The 14,528-nt window shown below is 38.2% G+C and overlaps 1 protein-coding gene across 3 annotated transcripts in view; it reads right to left on the bottom strand.

Moving 5' to 3' along the window:
- Positions 1–14,528, bottom strand: part of SORL1 (sortilin related receptor 1) — a 90,713-nt gene that overhangs the window by 40,085 nt on the left and 36,100 nt on the right. For all 3 annotated transcript variants that reach the window (XM_063436228.1, XM_063436226.1, XM_063436227.1), the window contains exons 9-17: positions 8,863–9,049; positions 6,951–7,068; positions 6,533–6,606; positions 6,296–6,384; positions 5,877–6,055; positions 5,074–5,260; positions 3,647–3,775; positions 3,325–3,410; positions 2,320–2,492 (exon numbers count right to left, since the gene is read on the bottom strand). In XM_063436228.1, coding sequence (XP_063292298.1) covers positions 2,320–2,492; positions 3,325–3,410; positions 3,647–3,775; positions 5,074–5,260; positions 5,877–6,055; positions 6,296–6,384; positions 6,533–6,606; positions 6,951–7,068; positions 8,863–9,049 — 1,222 coding nt within the window. The remainder of the gene's footprint in view (positions 1–2,319; positions 2,493–3,324; positions 3,411–3,646; positions 3,776–5,073; positions 5,261–5,876; positions 6,056–6,295; positions 6,385–6,532; positions 6,607–6,950; positions 7,069–8,862; positions 9,050–14,528) is intronic.

The raw sequence follows: 14,528 nt of genomic DNA, 5'->3' as shown, positions 1-14,528 counted from the left end.
CCAGACTCCCACACACATTAGGTGCACTGTGTAGGTTAGGTTACAGTTAGTTATACTGGGTGGGTTTATATTATTAAAGGGTCACTCCAGGCTCCCACACACGTTAGGTGCACTGTGTAGATTAGGTTACAGTTCGTTATACTGGGTGGGTTTATATTATTAAAGGGACACTCCAGGCTCCCACACACGTTAGGTGCACTGTGTAGGTTAGGTTACAGTTAGTTATACTGGGTGGGTTTATATTATTAAAGGGTCACTCCAGGCTCCCACACACGTTAGGTGCACTGTGTAGATTAGGTTACAGTTAGTTATACTGGGTGGGTTTATATTATTAAAGGGACACTCCAGGCTCCCACACACGTTAGATGCACTGTGTAGGTTAGGTTACAGTTAGTTATACTGGGTGAGTTTATATTATTAAAGGGATACTCCAGGCTCCCACACACGTTAGGTGCACTGTGTTGGTTAGGTTACAGTTAGTTACACTGGGTGGGTTTATATTATTAAAGGGACACTCCAGGCTCCCACACACGTTAGGTGCACTGTGTAGGTTAGGTTACAGTTTGTTATACTGGTTGGGTTTATATTATTAAAGGGACACTCCAGGCTCCCACACACATTAGATGCACTGTGTAGGTTAGGTTACAGTTAATTATACTGGGTGGGTTTATATTATTAAAGGGACACTCCAGGCTCCCACACACGTTAGATGCACTGTGTAGGTTAGGTTACAGTTAGTTATACTGGGTGAGTTTATATTATTAAAGGGATACTCCAGGCTCCCACACACGTTAGGTGCACTGTGTTGGTTAGGTTACAGTTATACTGGGTGGGTTTATATTATTAAAGGGACACTCCAGGCTCCCACACACGTTAGATGCACTGTGTAGGTTAGGTTACAGTTATACTGGGTGGGTTTATATTATTAAAGGGATACTCCAGGCTCCCACACACGTTAGGTGCACTGTGTTGGTTAGGTTACAGTTAGTTACACTGGGTGGGTTTATATTATTAAATGGACACTCCAGGCTCCCACACACATTAGATGCACTGTGTAGGTTAGGTTACAGTTTGTTATACTGGGTGGGTTTATATTATTAAAGGGACACTCCAGGCTCCCACACACATTAGATGCACTGTGTAGGTTAGGTTACAGTTAGATATACTGGGTGGGTTTATATTATTAAAGGGACACTCCAGGCTCCCACACACGTTAGATGCACTGTGTAGGTTAGGTTACAGTTTGTTATACTGGGTGGGTTTATATTATTAAAGGGACACTCCAGGCTCCCACACACATTAGATGCACTGTGTAGGTTAGGTTACAGTTAGATATACTGGGTGGGTTTATATTATTAAAGGGACACTCCAGGCTCCCACACACATTAGATGCACTGTGTAGGTTAGGTTACAGTTAGATATACTGGGTGGGTTTATATTATTAAAGGGACAATCCAGGCTCCCACACACGTTAGATGCACTGTGTAGGTTAGGTTACAGTTAGTTATACTGGGTGGGTTTATATTATTAAAGGGACACTCCAGGCTCCCACACACGTTAGGTGCACTGTGTAGGTTAGGTTACAGTTAGTTATACTGGGTGGGTTTATATTATTAAAGAGACACTCCAGACTCCCACACACATTAGGTGCACTGTGTAGGTTAGGTTGCAGTTAGCATTTTTATACTCTGCCGTTTTATTTTATTATTTTTTAAATAAACTAAAGAGGCATAAAAAGTATTGCTACATATGAGTTCATGATTTTTTCTGTGAGTTGAAGCTTTGTACATCAGAAAGTTTACAAATGGAAAGGAACACTAAAGCATTAGGAATATAATTTGGTATTTTTGTGTCACTATCCCTAGTAAAATAGAGTTTCTCCCTCCATTTGTGATAAAATAAAGACAATTGAATTATGTTTTTCCAGCGCGGAGATTCTCTCAGCACTATTCACCTCCACAATGGTCCAAAACCAAGGTTCGTTATAGTACAGTACTTGGGACCTGGTGCACCACACGCATTCATGCCTGAATCGATGCCTTACTATTGAGACTTCCGCATCACATCGCAACTGCAATGCTTTAGTTATCAGGTTAAAAAGTAAAAAGGTCCCTGCACCCAGATCACTTCATTGAGAATTATTATTGAGATAAAGTTACCCGAGTGACTTTAAGGGTCCTTTAACTACAACTCCCAAAAACCGTTGCTGTGTCTATGAAACACTGCTTACAGAGAAACACTTGGCAATGCTTTTGGAAGCGTAGCCGTTATTACCTGATTTGGGGAGAGCTCATGGTAAGTAGTTTAAAGCCTCTGTACCTGAATGAGGTCAAGCGTGACATCTGCCCAAAATAAACAGTTGCTCTGATAGTCAAAGTCCAGCGCCACCGCACTGCGCAGGCCCTTCAGGGGGAGCTCTTCACTGACACCAGAGGAAAGATCGTAGCGATAGATAGAGCTTCTCATGGCATATAAAATGAACTCATTCTCCACTGTAAACACACAAAGACTGAGTAAGAGTTAAGCGGCATTAAGAAATGTACATTGGATTGAAGAACCCCAGTAAGGTGGTAAAGTACAAACTGTCATTTCCTGATTCTAATTGCTTGCTCGGCAGCCTGAAACACATGGCCTGTGTCCGTAACTTATTAGAAGAATGTTACTATATTCTGTTTGCTGCAATTTATTGATTTTTACTTAAGGTGACAACCAACTAAAACTTGGTGTTATTACAGAGTCAGTCTAGTCACTATAACCACTACACTCCGATTTAGAGGTCAGCTGACCCATTTGGCCAGTAAATTATTTTAAATATGGAGGAAGTTGAGATTTCGAATTTAGAAGTGGTACTACTAAACTAAAAATTCAGGAGAATGGGGTGTCTGGGAGACAGAACCTGCACCCCAATATCTAAATGCTCATGTAGTGGTTATGGTACGTTGAGTGAGACTTAAATCTTTGAAGCATTATATTTGAGGCTGTCATGACACAATTTGGTATACAATTTAAATCCCCAATATCCCTTGGATAAGGCAAGCCATCAGCACATCTGAAGGAACCCAGAGTATTCATGCTAGTATAGCTATATGTTAAAGAGGTGTGCCCAGTGCATCTTGGGAAGATGGCAGCATATCTGCACCTGTGACAAAGTGGGCTGGGCAGCACTCACAAGACTCACGTCTGAACATTACCAGGAATAGCCATGCTGCTTCCACATACCTTCTAACAGGCCCTTTACAGCCAGTGAGTCAGTAATAAGAATTGTGTGGGGATGATCAGCTTGTAATATTGGTAAATTCAAATATTTTAATCTAGAAATTTTACCTCCCACAGGACAAGCAACTTCCACTCCTTCCAGGCGACTATGAACATCACCCCCAGAACACGTGTCTCCAGAAACCCTGCGATAGCTGGAAGAAGAACCAGTGGTTGTAACACAAACTATTTAATGCCCCAGCATTATTAATACGATAAACTTGCATTGAATCAAAGCTCGACACAACCCATAAAACAGGAGTAAAGAGCAATCACTGAAACACTGGCCCCAAACAAGAACTATCCAGGGATGACATGGTAAAAAGGAGGCCGCTGTCTCTCATACTCAGAGGTAACAAGTAAGTTAGAGAGCAAAGTTTGCTATAATTACCCTTTGGTTCGTTTATATGTGGCCCCCACAGGACAAGGATCAGGGATCGGGTATAGTTTGCCGGTGAAGTCCGGGTCAGGAACACAGACTTCTGATAGCAAATCCCGACTTGGCTTAAATCCAAAGTCACTGGAGAAGAGGGATGAGTAGGATAAAATCAGGTATACAAGCACTGGCCGGTGTAACATTACACATAGCATGCAAATAATCCCAGAACATTCCAAATATCAAAATATACTTTTTTCTTCATCTAATCTGGGCGATACGGAAATTTCAGCAATAATAGGACACAGAGTAAAGAATTATTTCCATCTAAATCTGTGTGTTTCTTTATCCATTTGTATTTATGGATCCCCCATACTTTTTATTTTATTTTTTTATATTTCGATACATAGCTGCAATCTGTCTATACAATGCATGTTTATACAGCATCCAGTACTTCTATATTGAATCCATTTTAGTCCAAGGCCCTAGCGGCTGTGTGACAATTGATATTGGTGCAGGCACTGCAAAATGAAAACATCGCCGCATTAAGCAAAAGTGGCTTTATTGTTTAAAGGACCACTATAAGCACCCAGACCACTTCAGCTCCATGAAGTTGTCTGGGTGTCAGGTCCCCCTAGTTTTAACCCTGAAGCTGAAAACATAGTGTCAGAGAAACTGCTATGTTTACACTGCAGGGTCATTCAGCCTCTAGTGGCTGTCTTCCTGAGTAAATCACACTCACGGACCTCCAGCGTCAAAAAAGATCCCCATAAGAAAGCATTGAGTAATGCTTTCCTATGTGCGGGTTTGAATGCGTGAGCGCCTCTGGCCGCACATTCGGCTCCACCCGGGAGCTGACCGATGGAGGAGGAGAAGTCACCAGTGCTATGGGAGCCCGGCGCTGGATTAAGGTAAGCAAATAAATTGTTAATTAACCATTTATTCGCTGCGGAACGGAGCCCCATATCGTTAGGAATACATATTTGTACTAACGATATTGTGTTACTTTATGAATAAAGAAATGTCGTGTCCGATAGTAAAGCGTTACCGAGATATTCTCTCTACCATACAAGTCATGGGGTAAACCACACAAATCCCCATATCAGCAATTATTTGTGAAAACTATCTTCCACTTCCTTCCAAATTCCAAGCATTACCTGAAGGACTGGGAATATTTTTTAGTTTAAAGCAATTTTAAATTCTAAGACTGGAATTTTAGGATTTAAGGATTTTTTGGTAACCTTTTCATTACAAATGGGAGAAAATCTAACATGGTTATAAAAACATATGAAACATGATCATGCAGCTAAAGGAGTAAGTGCACACAGTTTGTAAGCCGGCCCTGCCAATGGAATCTCCCTTATTTAAAATCAATAAACAAGTTCTAGAACCTGTGGGCCTTTATCACAGGTAGAGGGAAGATAACAGAAACAGATCTATACCATTCAAAATCTTCCCTGGTGCAGGAACAGTTAGAGATGGTAATTGGCCGATCAAAGTCTTCCCCATTAAAGCAGGTGGCATGAGGCGTTCGCCTTTTAAAAACAGTTTTACGTCCCAGCAAGCATTCATTGCCGCGCTCGTCAGATGGAGACCATAGCTTATAGTCGTTTTCTGAGCATGGGATACCTGAGAGATATTCAGAGAATGTATGAGTGTAAACCTGTACAATTCTGCACTTTATAAATCATAATAATAATAATAATAATTAGGGCCTGTAATCACCAGATTAAAGTCAATTTACAGATTCTAATCAAAACTAACCTCAATCATTTGAAGAGCTGAGACGCCCTTCAAATGTGTTTGTAATGTACAGGAATTGTGAATGGCGGAAATTAAATTAACAAGAACCAACACAAATCCCTCCTCCAATAGGCGAGCTTTCTGGCCACGATCAGAGGGTGAGCAAAATGTGGAGGCGTGCATACGCAAACAGACATTATAGGGAACCCACAGTTATGGCCATAAAGCCAGACTTCTCCCTGGAGTAACCCGTAAACTTAAAACATCCCTTAACAGATCTGCTTAGACTTGTTTAATGTTAGTTCAGTTACCTACATATACATTTCCAGTGTCTTCAGAGTGGACTTCCTCTATCTTTCTAACTTGCTTTACAAACAGTGCAAGATACAGGAGAGAAGGAGTGGACACGTCCTCTAAATAACCACAGCGCAATGTGTTCAATGGCAAAAAAAATAAAATATCACCCCAAGACTGGCACAGAACCCCTGGACACTCAACGTACCAAGTACATCGCTGGCATTGACCTGTAGTATGACCCAGCTGTGCCCGGTTCCCGTGTATGAACCGAATATGGTAAATATGGTGCTCTTCTCGCCAGGTTCAGTGAGTAACCCGTAAACCAGCAACTGCTCTTTGGAGAACTGAAAAGTCTTCCACGTCTCTCCTTCGTTCGTACTGTACCTGGAACCAGAAAACCAAAAATCAGAAAAGCAAAAAGATGGAGAGATATACACACACATATACATACATTCACACCTATAAGAAAATCTTTGCTGTCATATTTACACACCGTTTATTACAAAAATTCCTTTTAATATTTACATTATAATCTCTATAGTACAAAACACACACTTTAATTGAAATACATTTTAATCTAAATCATAGATCCTCACAATATTCAGTATAAAATGTATAATGTACTTTAATTGATTGGTTTCCATTCCTTGAGCAATTGCAACCAGGATCCCTCCGTGATCTCCCCAAGTACAGTAGTGGGGGCCGAGAAGTGACTGAGACAAAATGGAAGAAAGACTGCAAATTAGGGACGGTCTCCATTTTATAACGAGCTGCTAAATATTTGGCTATTTACCGCAGCAGAAAATAACCGCTTCTCTGCCTGGTCTATTAGACTGAACAGGAAGGCCTCACACAACTTACCTCCCGCCATCTTACTCCGGCGCTGCTGGAAACATACATGTTTGTTTTACCGGTCATGTCCCTCCCAACGGTACCTGCAAAGTCAAACTGGTTAGCGTTAGTCACATGGTGTTACCACAACACTGGACACATGCACAGTTATGATAAAATCCAAAACGAAAAGAAAAAAATGACTCGAAATTTAATAAATAAATAAAAATAACCATATATATTTATTTCAGTTCCCTATCTGCAACTTCTACATCAAATGTGTACGTTACGGACACCCAAACAACTGACAGACCGTGCAAACTTCAAATTGTGCTCACACAACTCACAATGAAATACCCATGTCACCCCCTTGTGTATCTATTACATATAATGAACAACCAAAACATACTTATTGTGCTAAAAAAAACAAAAAACTAAACAGATGCACCTGTAGCCATGATTAAACCCGGTGCAGACTCCTTGGAGAGAATTGGCATGACCCGAAACTGAAAGGTAATCATTCTGCTGAGTGGCTGCGCCAAGTGAAGTGAACAACCGCGTGATGACTGCGAAAAAAAACAACACACAAAAGTGTTAATTTGCTAGATAGGGCAACATATTAACCTTGTAAGACTTTGAAGAAGAAAAAAAACCTCAGAAACAAACAAACTCCATTGAGAACGTGACAAAGATATACACAGACACGTATAAACATACACCACTTTTTTTGTTGAGATTTAATAAAAGGAGGAATTTTGGGATAGCGGTTTGCACTCTGCAAACTGCGCATTCAAAAGGTTATATAGCATTTTAAGCACTCTCTTAGAAGTGGCACTTTAAGGATTTGATGTACCGTATATACTCGAGTATAAGCAGAGTTTTTCAGCACATTTTTTGTGCTGAAAAACCCCAACTCGGCTTATACTCGAGTCAGTCTCTGTATTATGGCAACTTACATTGCCATAATACAGACAATGGGGCTGTGGGGGCTGCAGAGTGTTTACTTACCTCTCCTGCAGCTCCTGTCAGCTCCCTTCTCCTCCGCGCCGGTCCGGTCAGCACCTGTCAGCTCCCAGTGTAAGTCTCGCGAGAGCCGCGGGGTCATAGTGCGGCTCTCGCGAGACTTACAATGGGACTTGCAGAGGGAGCTGACCGGACCAGCGCGGAGGAGAAGGGAGCCGACAAGAGCTGCAGGAGAGGTAAGTAACAGCTTCCTGCCAGCCCCCCTCCACTGAACTGCCAATGCCACTGGACCACCAGGGAGTGAGAGCCCCCCTCCCTGCCATCTATGAAGCAGGGAGGGGGGGACGGGAAAAAAAATATATTAATAAAAAAATAACTAATAAAACAAAAAAATGATAATACTTAAAAAATAATAAAAAATTATTAAAATAATAAAAAAAAAAAAAAATTAACAAAAATGCCCACCCCCCACCAAGGCTCTGCAACACACACACACACACACACTGCACTCATTATATACACACACTGTAAATAAATATTCAATTAATATAATTTTTTAGGATCTAATTTTATTTAGAAATTTACCAGTAGCTGCTGCATTTCCCACCCTAGTCTTATACTCAAGTCAATAAGTTTTCCCAGTTTTTTGGGGTAAAATTAGGGGCCTCGGCTTATATTCGGGTATATACGGTATCCTAGCAACCATATTATATATATATATATATATATATATATATATATATATATATATATATATATATATATATATATATTATATTTACTATAGTATAACACTCTGGTTCACCACCACAGTTTACATTTCTAAGTATCAGCTTAAATAGTTTTTTCATATGTTACTGTTGCCTTTTACAACTATAATGTGTTTTAATCACTTTTCATCTATTGCATGTAATTATACACAACAGCCTATGATAATCAGGCTTCCATTAATTTCTAATCACAGTGTGTCACTTCTTTTAGGCGGTCACCATGGCGATGATTGCCGTGTCGCCATAGTAACGGCGTTACGGGACGTCATCGCGCAGGGACCGCGTGATCACCAAGGGGGAGTGGCCTCACGGACATGCGTGGTGAATGCGTTTAGACGCCGGTCACAATACATTTCACCTGGGTAAGTCACTTTTTCAATTATTATGGGGGTATAAATGACATTAGTTTAAATGACACTAATAACGGATTCTATTAAAAAAAAAAAAAATAATAATAATAAATCTACACAAAAAAGGCTAGTAGAAGATCAAGATGGCCACAATCTGTGCCCAGAATTTTAGCTTAAAACTAATGTATTATGGACAGAGTCACATTATTGAAAAGAAGTTAAAAAGTTTTGAAGAATTTTGTACTGGTAATTAAAGACACCCCATGGCTGCCATTACCTCACACTTCTCTCCGTAACCATTGTAAACCGGGGCCTGAAGAAATTCCCACGTCCCGCCTTTATCAAATGTTATAACGGAACGCATGTTCTCCTTCGAGAAGGATCCATTTATCATATTAGCGATGTAAACGCCACTGATCCCTTTCACGCGGTGTACATCAGCAAAGGGCTCCTTCTCCAAATATCTATATGGATGTAAGATGTGAATACGACTTGTGAAATAACACTTGGCTCCTTAATTCCAGATTTTATGTATTTTTATTTTATTTCTGGACAATTTGTAAAGGTAGAGACAGTGAGTGAAACAGGTGATTTACATAGACAGCAAAGATCAGAATACGGATAGAAAACTCTACGAGATCTGTTAGGGAGATCCCTATTGAAAGTGCTGATGAATTTGCTAACATTTAGCAAACATTACATTTTCTAAGCTGGAGAGAAGTAGTGCTATAAATATAGCAACAACAAATCCAGGAGCGAATCCAAAATAAAAGGCTAAATGTGTTAGAATGCAACTGCAATGCAGAATCAGTTCTTGGCTACAGTGTTATTTAAAATGTTAAGCTGTTGCTAGTTATTATTTAAGGTTGTTACTTTGTTGCTTCATAAAATTGACAGGAAATGAGATAGAATAAAATAGGATACCAAAAAAAGGAATAATGGTAATAAAAATAAATGAATAATAAATAAAAAATAATAAATAAAATATCGGTGCTGGTATAGAGAACTCGGGCTTCTTGGTATGTGTAGATATCTGTATGGCATGGATAACTTCAACCTAGGAAATGGAAAAATCCCAAGGTCAGGATATCTTTATACAAATTGATATACTTTCAAGTGATTTATTAAGTGAAAGATCCAATAATCTTATTGGTGAAAAATTAATGATAGTAGGTATATTATTATCATATAGTTTAAATATACTGTGGCGAAAAACCGTAATAAAAAGCTGGCTGCCGTAAACAATTTGAAAAATCGCCAAAAACCAACTGGGGTTATAGTATAGCAAAAATATTTATTAAAGATAAGAAATATATTAAAAAATAGAGTTACAATAGCAGCAATAAACTGTTGGGTAAAAAAAAAAAAAAAAAAAAAAAAAACAAAAAAAAAAAATCGCACAGAAAAACCTTTATCACACGCTCGGATGGATGCGGATGATCATTCACTCCAGTGTCTCTATTTCGATCGCCGGTGAGGACGGCTTGCGTGCCACAGTGCGTTCCACCTCCAGCCTCACTTTGGGGGGGGGGGGGGGGACTGTACTGCTTTTCGAGTGCTGACCCTGAGACGTCTGGGTTCCGGAATGGCTGTTGGGCTCCTGTGCTGATACCTCAGTCTGCTGCTTCTGAGTGAACTTGCTATTTTGCTGCCTGACGCGTTTCGTTAGGAATTGCCTTACTTCTTCAGAGACGTATATGGTATTGTGTGTATAACAGTGCTTATATACCCTCAGTTGTTCATTAGTTCATTGGTTACAATCAATGCATAATTATAGTTCATCTAAGTTCATTCTTGTCACATACAAATCAACGGAATGTAGAAAATGAAAATATTCTCGTAATACAAAATGTTTTAACAAGTATAACAGAATTAGCAAAAATGTACATTCCATTAGTAGTAGTAAAGGTAATATTTATCGGTTCGTTTTTGTGACATATAAATCAACTGAATGTAGATAAAAATCATTTACAGTCTGAATGAAGATATCAAACAGTTATAACAGGATGATACATTGCATTGGTGATAAATATAAAGTTACTTTGTAAAACAAATAGAGATTACAGGAGAATGTAATGAGACAATATATTAATCCTATTAAAGACATGAGATTAATTAGACATGAATTAGTGCATGAAATCATATAGACAAAACAATGTTGTTTTTCTTCTATTCGGAGTTCTGTATTTTGAAAAAACGATAAGAAAATTATGAGATGATAATAGAGAAACAAGATATGGGAGAGAGATAATCATCATGAAAAACTACTACAAAACTTGAATATAACTTGAGTGTCACTTTGTGAAAGTACTTTAGAGAGCATATTTAAAACATAATTTAAAATATAATGTGAACTCATTGTTACAGGTTATCACGTATGTAAACTAAACATGGAGTTGATATAAGTTTAAATCCAAATTAAAAGTAAATTCAAAGTTATGGGATCTATTTTTATACTGCACATTTTTTATGACTTATTTTTATTACTTATCTATTAAACTTTTGAGGTTTTTATTTCTGGCAGCCTTTATATCCATTTGTGCTATTAGTCTTTTGCTAAACTTCTTTCTTCTACATTAACTATATCCCATTGACGATCATTGAAGAATATCCTATGATTATTAAGTTATAAATTAAGTTACATTTGTTTTTATTTGCTTTTATTTATTTTTTTACCATCTGCCCTCTTGCTAGCGATTAATTTAATTTAATCCATAGTATATTTATATATCTCTTTCTATATTCATATGCACTTATGCTTTTATGTTTATATAGACTCTGCAAATACATATCTCCCCCTCCCCTTTTCTAGATACTTGTACCTGTACAAATCTACTACTAATATTTTTATTTTCGCCCTAATAACTCGTTTTATAAAATCCTAAAAAGAGCGATTGAGGACACGCATCGTTTACACAGCGGATCATAATATCATCTGTTTCTTCGTTAAAGAATTCTTAGATTATAGAATACAAATTAAGATATCCCCAATTTATCATTTCTTGCGATCAATCATATACATGTGAAGTGGAGTACGAATAATAGGTCATGACTGGATCAAATAAGATTGTTTCCACCATGTTATCCACCCAATCTATTGAGGTTTATGGTTTATTTACCACACACGATCTTTCAGCTCCTCCATATTCTTCACTGTCTAATTCTTTATTTGCCGATATTAGATTCTTTCAATTTTTTTTTTTTTTTGCTATATATAGTATATGGTATCCATTATTTTGTTTTCGTTTCGTTATTTATCCTAACTTTAAATTTACTTTTAATTTGGATTTAAACTTATATCAACTCCATGTTTAGTTTACATACGTGATAACCTGTAACAATGAGTTCACATTATATTTTAAATTATGTTTTAAATATGCTCTCTAAAGTACTTTCACAAAGTGACACTCAAGTTATATTCAAGTTTTGTAGTAGTTTTTCATGATGATTATCTCTCTCCCATATCTTGTTTCTCTATTATCATCTCATAATTTTCTTATCGTTTTTTCAAAATACAGAACTCCGAATAGAAGAAAAACAACATTGTTTTGTCTATATGATTTCATGCACTAATTCATGTCTAATTAATCTCATGTCTTTAATAGGATTAATATATTGTCTCATTACATTCTCCTGTAATCTCTATTTGTTTTACAAAGTAACTTTATATTTATCACCAATGCAATGTATCATCCTGTTATAACTGTTTGATATCTTCATTCAGACTGTAAATGATTTTTATCTACATTCAGTTGATTTATATGTCACAAAAACGAACCGATAAATATTACCTTTACTACTACTAATGGAATGTACATTTTTGCTAATTCTGTTATACTTGTTAAAACATTTTGTATTACGAGAATATTTTCATTTTCTACATTCCGTTGATTTGTATGTGACAAGAATGAACTTAGATGAACTATAATTATGCATTGATTGTAACCAATGAACTAATGAACAACTGAGGGTATATAAGCACTGTTATACACACAATACCATATACGTCTCTGAAGAAGTAAGGCAATTCCTAACGAAACGCGTCAGGCGGCAAAATAGCAAGTTCACTCAGAAGCAGCAGACTGAGGTATCAGCACAGGAGCCCAACAGCCATTCCGGAACCCAGACGTCTCAGGGTCAGCACTCGAAAAGCAGTACAGTCCTCCCCCCCCCCCCCCCAAGTGAGGCTGGAGGTGGAACGCACTGTGGCACGCAAGCCGTCCTCACCGGCGATCGAAATAGAGACACTGGAGTGAATGATCATCCGCATCCATCCGAGCGTGTGATAAAGGTTTTTCTGTGCGATTTTTTTTTTTTTTTTTTACCCAACAGTTTATTGCTGCTATTGTAACTCTATTTTTTAATATATTTTTTATATATTTCTTATCTTTAATAAATATTTTTGCTATACTATAACCCCAGTTGTTTTTGGCGATTTTTCAAATTGCTTACGGCAGCCAGCTTTTTATTACGGTTTTTCGCCACAGTATATTTAAACTATATGATAATAATATACCTACTATCATTAATTTTTCACCAATAAGATTATTGGATCTTTCACTTAAAGGACCACTCTAGTGCCAGGAAAGCATACTCGTTTTCCTGGCACTAGAGTGCCCTGAGGGTGCCCCCACCCTCAGGGACCCCCTCCTGCCCGGCTCTGGAAAGGGGAAAGGGGTAAAAACTTACCTTTTTCCAGCGCTGGGCGGAGAGATCTCCTCCTGCTCTCCTCCTCTTCTCCTCCCAGTCGGCTGAATGCGCACGCGCGGCAAGAGCGGCGCGCGCATTCAGCCGGTCACATAGGAAAGCATTCACAATGCTTTCCTATGGACGCTGGCGTGCTCTCACTGTGAAAATCACAGTGAGAAGCACGCAAGCGCCTCTAGCGGCTGTCAATGAGACAGCCACTAGAGGACATAGGGGGAAGGCTTAACCCATTCATAAACATAGCAGTTTCTCTGAAACTGCTATGTTTATGAAAAAATGGGTTAACCCTAGAAGGACCTGGCACCCAGACCACTTCATTAAGCTGAAGTGGTCTGGGTGCCTAGAGTGGTCCTTTAATAAATCACTTGAAAGTATATCAATTTGTATAAAGATATCCTGACCTTAGGAATTTTCCATTTCCTAGGTTGAAGTTATCCATGCCATACAGATATCTACACATACCAAGAAGCCCGAGTTCTCTATACCAGCACCGATATTTTATTTATTATTTTTTATTCATTTATTTTAATTACCATTATTTCTTTTTTTGGTATCCTATTTTATTCTCTCATTTCCTGTCAATTTTATGAAGCAACAAAGTAACAACCTTAAATAATAACTAGCAACAGCTTAACATTTTAAATAACACTGTAGCCAAGAACTGATTCTGTATTGCAGTTGCATTCTAACACATTTAGCCTTTTATTTTGGATTCGCTTCTGGATTTGTTGTTGCTATATTTATAGCACTACTTCTCTCCAGCTCACTATCTTTATAGGTTTAGTGGATCCCTATATTATTCCAGTTTCAGAGCTCCGAATTAAGGTCTTTTTCCCTCTTACATTCCACGTATAAGGTTCATTCTATTACATTTTCTAAGGTATATTTCTGCATTTAAAATTTACTTTAAACCATAAAAATAAGGGTGAGGGGGGAATCTACTATTTTGACTATATTCTCACGCCTGCTGAGTTTGATAGATTGTGTTTACGTTCTTATCTTTAAAAGACACTGATTGCTCAGAGTTTATTAAAAAAAAAAAAACACTATAAGGTCAGGAACACACATGTATTCCTAACCCTATAGCAGGGGTAGGCAACCTTCAGCACTCCAGATGTGGTGGACTACATACCCACAATGCTCGTACTGCCATAATGCTGGCAAAGCATCATGGGATGTGTAGTCCAAAACATCTAGAGTGCTGAAGGTTGCCTACCCCTGCCCTATAATGTTAAA

This window comes from Pelobates fuscus, chromosome 11 (assembly GCF_036172605.1).
Source record: "Pelobates fuscus isolate aPelFus1 chromosome 11, aPelFus1.pri, whole genome shotgun sequence".
Classification (NCBI taxonomy): Eukaryota; Metazoa; Chordata; class Amphibia; order Anura; family Pelobatidae; genus Pelobates; species Pelobates fuscus.
This window is presented reverse-complemented; position numbering and strand designations above follow the sequence as displayed.